Source organism: Panulirus ornatus, chromosome 14 (genome assembly GCF_036320965.1).
Source record: "Panulirus ornatus isolate Po-2019 chromosome 14, ASM3632096v1, whole genome shotgun sequence".
NCBI lineage: Eukaryota > Metazoa > Arthropoda > Malacostraca > Decapoda > Palinuridae > Panulirus > Panulirus ornatus.
Window position 1 is genome coordinate 38,258,869 of NC_092237.1, and position 6,992 is coordinate 38,265,860.

The following is a 6,992-nucleotide window of genomic DNA, read 5'->3' on the forward strand; positions in this document are numbered from 1 at the left end:
GTGTTTTGAAATGTTTTGGGCACATGGAGAGAATGAGTGAGGAAAGATTGACCAAGAGGATATATGTGTCGGAGGTGGAGGGAACGAGGAGAAGAGGGAGACCAAATTAGAGGTGGAAAGATGGAGTGAAAAAGATTTTGTGTGATCGTGGCCTGAACTTGCATAAGGGTGAAAGAAGGGCAAGGAATAGAGTGATTTGGAGCGATGTGGTATACCGGGGTTGACGTGCTGTCAGTGGATTGAATCAGGGCATGTGAAGCGTCTGGCGTAAACCATGGAAAGCTGTGTAGGTATGTATATTTGCGTGTGTGGACGTATGTATATACATGTGTATGGGGGTGGGTTGGGCCATTTCTTTCGTCTGTTTCCTTGCGCTACCTCGCAAACGCGGGAGACAGCGACAAAGGAAAAAAAAAAGAAAAATATATATATATATATATATAAATATATATATATATATATATATATATATATGTATATATATATATATTTTTTTTTTTTTTTTTTTTTTTTTTTTTTTTATACTTTGTCGCTGTCTCCCGCGTTTGCGAGGTAGCGCAAGGAAACAGACGAAAGAAATGGCCCCCCCCCCCATACACATGTACATACACACGTCCACACACGCAAATATACATACCTACACAGCTTTCCATGGTTTACCCCAGACGCTTCACATGCCTTGCTTCAATCCACTGACAGCACGTCAACCCCTGTATACCACATGACTCCAATTCACTCTATTTCTTGCCCTCCTTTCACCCTCCTGCATGTTCAGGCCCCGATCACACAAAATCTTTTTCACTCCATCTTTCCACCTCCAATTTGGTCTCCCTCTTCTCCTCGTTCCCTCCACCTCCGACACATATATCCTCTTGGTCAATCTCTCCTCACTCATTCTCTCCATGTGCCCAAACCATTTCAAAACACCCTCTTCTGCTCTCTCAACCACGCTCTTTTTATTTCCACACATCTCTCTTACCCTTACGTTACTTACTCGCTCAAACCACCTCACACCACACATTGTCCTCAAACATCTCATTTCCAGCACATCCATCCTCCTGCGCACATCTCTATCCATAGCCCACGCCTCGCAACCATACAGCATTGTTGGTACCACTATTCCCTCAAACATACCCATTTTTGCTTTCCGAGATAATGTTCTCGACTTCCACACATTTTTCAAGGCTCCCAAAATTTTCGCCCCCTCCCCCACCCTATGATCCACTTCCGCTTCCATGGTTCCATCCGCTGACAGATCCACTCCCAGATATCTAAAACACTTCACTTCCTCCAGTTTTTCTCCATTCAAACTCACCTCCCAATTGACTTGACCCTCAACCCTACTGTACCTAATAACCTTGCTCTTATTCACATTTACTCTCAACTTTCTTCTTCCACACACTTTACCAAACTCAGTCACCAGCTTCTGCAGTTTCTCACATGAATCAGCCACCAGCGCTGTATCATCAGCGAACAACAATTGACTCACTTCCCAAGCTCTCTCATCCCCAACAGACTTCATACTTGCCCCTCTTTCCAGGACTCTTGCATTTACCTCCTTTACAACCCCATCCATAAACAAATTAAACAACCATGGAGACATCACACACCCCTGCCGCAAACCTACATATATATATATATATATATATATATATATATATATATATATATATATATATATATATATATATATATATATATATATATATATATATATATATATATATATGTATATATACATATATATATATATATATATGTATATATATATATATATATATATATATATATATATATATATATATATATATATATATATATACATTTACTCTTAACTTTCTTCTTTCACACACTTTACCAAACTCAGTCACCAGCTTCTGCAGTTTCTCACATGAATCAGCCACCAGCGCTGTATCATCAGCGAACAACAACTGACTCACTTCCCAAGCTCTCTCATCCCCAACAGACTTCATATATATATATATATATATATATATATATATATATATATATATATATATATATATATATATATATATATATATATATATATATATATATATATATATATGAAGTCTGTTGGGGATGAGAGAGCTTGGGAAGTGAGTCAGTTGTTGTTCGCTGATGATACAGCGCTGGTGGCTGATTCATGTGAGAAACTGCAGAAGCTGGTGACTGAGTTTGGTAAAGTGTGTGAAAGAAGAAAGTTAAGAGTAAATGTGAATAAGAGCAAGGTTATTAGGTACAGTAGGGTTGAGGGTCAAGTCAATTGGGAGGTAAGTTTGAATGGAGAAAAACTGGAGGAAGTGAAGTGTTTTAGATATCTTGGAGTGGATCTGGCAGCGGATGGAACCATGGAAGCGGAAGTGGATCATTATGTGGGGGAGGGGGCGAAAATCCTGGGAGCCTTGTAGAATGTGTGGAAGTCGAGAACATTATCTCGGAAAGCAAAAATGGGTATGTTTGAAGGAATAGTGGTTCCAACAATGTTGTATGGTTGCGAGGCGTGGGCTATGGATAGAGTTGTGCGCAGCAGGATGGATGTGCTGGAAATGAGATGTTTGAGGACAATGTGTGGTGTGAGGTGGTTTGATCGAGTAAGTAACTTAAGGGTAAGAGAGATGTGTGGAAATAAAAAGAGCGTGGTTGAGAGAGCAGAAGAGGGTGTTTTGAAATGGTTTGGGCACATGGAGAGAATGATTGAGGAAAGATTGACCAAGAGGATATATGTGTCGGAGGTGGAGGGGACGAGGAGAAGCGGGAGACCAAATTGGAGGTTGAAAGATGGAGTGAAAAAGATTTTGTGTGATCGGGCCTGAACATGCTGGAGGGTGAAAGGAGTGCAAGGAATAGAGTGAATTGGATCGATGTGGTAAACCGGGGTTGACCTGCTGTCAGTGGATTGAATCAGGGCATTTGAAGCGTCTCGGGGAAACCATGGAAAGCTGTGTAGGTATGTATATTTACGTGTGTGGACGTATGTATATACATGTGTATGGGGGTGGGTTGGGCCATTTCTTTCGTCTGTTTTCTTGCGCTACCTCGCAAACGCGGGAGACAGCGACAAAAAAAAAATATATATATATATATATATATATATATATATATATATATATATATATATATATATATATATATATATATATATATATATATATATCTATATATATATATTGAATATATATATATATTGAAGGATGTTTGGAATTCGAGAACATTATCTCGGAAAGCAAAAGTAGGTATGTTTGAAGGAATAGTGGTTCCAACAATGTTGTATGGTTGCGAGGCGTGGGCTATGGATAGAGTTGTGCGCAGGAGGGTGGGTGTGTTGGAAATGAGATGTTTGAGGACAATATGTTTTGTGAGGTTGTTTGTTCGAGTAAGTAATGTAAGGGTAAGAGAGATGTGTGGAAATAAAAAGAGTGTGGGTGAGAGAGCAGAAGAGGGTGTTTTGAAATGGTTTGGTCACATAGAGAGAATGAGTGAGGAAAGATTGACCAAGAGAGTATACCTGTCAGAAGTGGAGGGAACAAGAAGTGGGAGACCAAATTGGAGGTGGAAAGATGGAGTGAAAAAGATTTTGAATGATCGGGGCCTGAACATGCAGGAGGGTGAAAGACATGCAAGGAATAGAGTGAATTGGAACGATGTGGTATAACGAGGTCGACGTGCTGTCAATGGATTGAAGCAGGTCATGTGAAGCATCTGGGGTAATCCATGGAAAGTTGTGTGGGGCATGGATGTGGAAAGGGAGCTGTGGCTTCGGTGAATTATTACATGACAGCTAGAGACTGAGCGTGAACGAATGTGGCCTTTGTTGTCTTTTCCTAGCGCTACCTCGCGCACCTTAGGGGGGAGGGGGTTGTTATTCCATGTGTGGCGAGGTGGCGATGGGAATAAATAAAGTCAGACAGTATGAATTATGTACATGTGTATATATGTTTATGTCTGTGTGTGTATATATATGTACATATTGAAATATATAGGTATGTATATTTGCGTGTGTGGCCGTGTAAATATATACATGTGTATGTGGGTGGGTTGGGCCATTCTTTCGTCTGTTTCCTTGCGCTACCTCGCTAACGTGGGAGACAGCGACAAAGCAAAATAAATGAATATATATATATACATATATATATATATATATATATATATATATATATATATATATATATATATATATATATATATATATATATATATATATATATATATATATATATATATATATATATTGGAAAGGATCACAATTTTGCGCTTGATCAAGTATATTCCTATGAGTCCACGGGGAAAATGAAACACGTTAAGTTCCAAAGTGCACTTTCGTGCAATAATCATATCATCAGGTGAGACACAAGAGAGAATTACAACAGTCGGTTGATATACAACGATGATACGCAGGTAGAACGCCATCTGGTAAACATGCAATTGTCCAAGAGAGACAACGAGCGCATCCTAAACTAATTTTGTGGACTAGAAGCTGAATTGTTTACAAATTTTATGAACAATAAAATTTGTAAACAATTCGCTTGTGTGTGTGTGTGTGTGTGTGTGTGTGTGTGTGTGTGTGTGTGTGTGTGTGTGTGTGTGTGTGTGTTCGTGTTTGTGTGTGTGTGTGTGTGTGTGTGTGTGTGTGTGTGTGTGTGTGTGTGTGTGTGTGTGTGTGTTGTGTTTGTGTGTGTGTGTGTGTGTGTGTGTGTGTGTGTGTGTGTGTGTGTGTGTGTGTGTGTGTGTGTGTGTGTGTGTGTGTGTGTGCGTTGTGTGTGTGTGTGCGTGTGCGTATGTGTTTGTGTTGTTGTTTATGTTACTAACACTTCTGACGACCACTGTACAGGGTGATGTGTTGGTATGGGTACCGTCTGCAGTACTCGGAATATCGTCGCTGGTGGCTGCTGGCCTCTCCTGTCTCCTGCCTGAGACTACAGGACGTAATATACAGGAGGACGAGGCACCCCGTCAGGTGAACACAACTGTGACGCATGAAACAGACTCACGGGCTACTGTGGCTACTGAAGCGTTCTCTCCCATGGACACAAGCTCGGTAAATAACAAAAGCCCAGACGGTCAGTCCAATACGGCTTATGAGCCTGACACAGAGACATCGAGGAAGAGCAGGTTTTAAATGAGAGCAGAACACTACAAAGCTCTGGTCAATAGGTTGTTGGGACAATAAGCTTGTGAAAAAATGGCTCAAACTGAACAAATGTTTTTGCACCATACATTAAGGATTCCATTTTCCTCAAAAAATATTATTGTAAAACCAAATTTCAACACATAAAATAATATATATATATATATATATATATATATATATATATATATATATATGTTAGCGATGTAGCGCAAGGAAACAGACGAAAGAAATGGCCCCAACCCACCCACATACACATGTACATACATACAGTACACACACACAAATATACCTATACATCTCAACGTATACATATATATACACACACTGACATATACATATATACACATGTACACAATTCATACTGTCAGCCTTCATTCATTCCCATCGCCACCCACACCGACACACATGAAATAACAACCCCACCCCCCCCCATGTGTGCGAGGTAGCGCTAGGAAAAGACAACAAAGGCCACATTCGTTCACACTATCTCTAGCTGTCATGTAATAATGCACCGAAACCACAGCTCCCTTTCCACACACATGCCCCACAGAACTTTCCATGGTTTACCCCAGAGGCTTCACATGCCCTGGTTCAATCCAATGACAGCACGTCGACCCCGGTATACCACATCGTTCAAATTCACTCTGTTCCTTGCACGCCTTTCACCCTCCTGCATGTTCAGGCCCCGATGACTCAAATTCTTTTTCACTCGATCTTTCCACCTCCAATTTGGTCTCCTACTTCTCCTCGTTCCCTCCACCTCTGACACATATATCCTCTTGGTCAATCTTTCCTCACTCATTCTCTCTATGTAACCAAACCATTTCAAAACACCCTCTTCTACTCTCTCAACCACACTCTTTTCATTACCACACATCTCTCTTGCCCGATTATTACTTACTCGATCAAACCACCTCACACCACAAATATTCCTAACACATCTCATTTCCAACACATCCACCCTAATGCGCCAACTCTATCCATAGCCCACGTCTCGCAACCAAACAACATTGTTGGAACCACTATTCCTTCAAGCATACCTATTTTTGCTTTCCGAGATAATGTTCTCGACTTCCACACATTCTTCAAGGCTCCAAGAATTTTCTCCTCCTTCCCCACCCAATGATTCACTTCCGCTTCCATGGTTCCATCCGCTGCCAGATCCACTCCCAGATATCTAAAACACTTCACTTCCTCCAGTTTTTCTTCATTTAAACTTACCTCCCAATTGACTTGACCCTCAACCCTACTGTACCTATAACCTTCCTCTTATTAATATTTACTCTCAGCTTTCTTCTATCACACACCTTACTAAAATCAGTCACCAGCCTTCTGCAGTTTCTCACATGAATCAGCCACCAGCGCTGTATCATCAGCGAACAACAACAGACTCACTTCCCAAGCTCTCTCATCCACTGCAGACTGCATACTTGCCCCTTTTCCCAAAACTCTTGCATTCACCTCCCTAACAACCCCATCCATAAACAAATTAAACAACCGTGGAGACATCACACACCCCTGCCGCAAACCTACATTCACTGAAAACCAATCACTTTCCTCTCTTCCTACAAGTGCACATGCCTTACATCCTCGATAAAAACTTTTCACTGCTTCTAACAACTTGCCTCCCAAACCATAAATTCTCAATACCTTCCACGGAGCATCTCTATCAACTCTATCAAATGCCTTCTCGAGATCCATAAATGCTACATACAAATCCATTTGCTTTTCTAAGTATTTCTCAAATACATTCTTCAAAGCAAACACCTGATCCACACATCCTCTACCACTTCTGAAACCACACTGCTCTTCCCCAATCTGATGCTCTGTACAAGCCTTTACCCTCTCAATCAAAACT

At 40.7% G+C, this 6,992-nt stretch overlaps 1 protein-coding gene across 1 annotated transcript in view; it reads left to right on the forward strand.

The window, feature by feature from the left end:
• Positions 1-5,266, forward strand: part of LOC139753528 (solute carrier family 22 member 13-like) — a 280,737-nt gene extending 275,471 nt beyond the window's left edge. Inside the window, exon 11 of the mRNA XM_071670175.1 lies at positions 4,835-5,266. Coding sequence (XP_071526276.1) covers positions 4,835-5,122 — 288 coding nt within the window. The 3' untranslated portion in view covers positions 5,123-5,266. The remainder of the gene's footprint in view (positions 1-4,834) is intronic.
• The last annotated feature ends 1,726 nt before the right edge of the window (positions 5,267-6,992 follow it).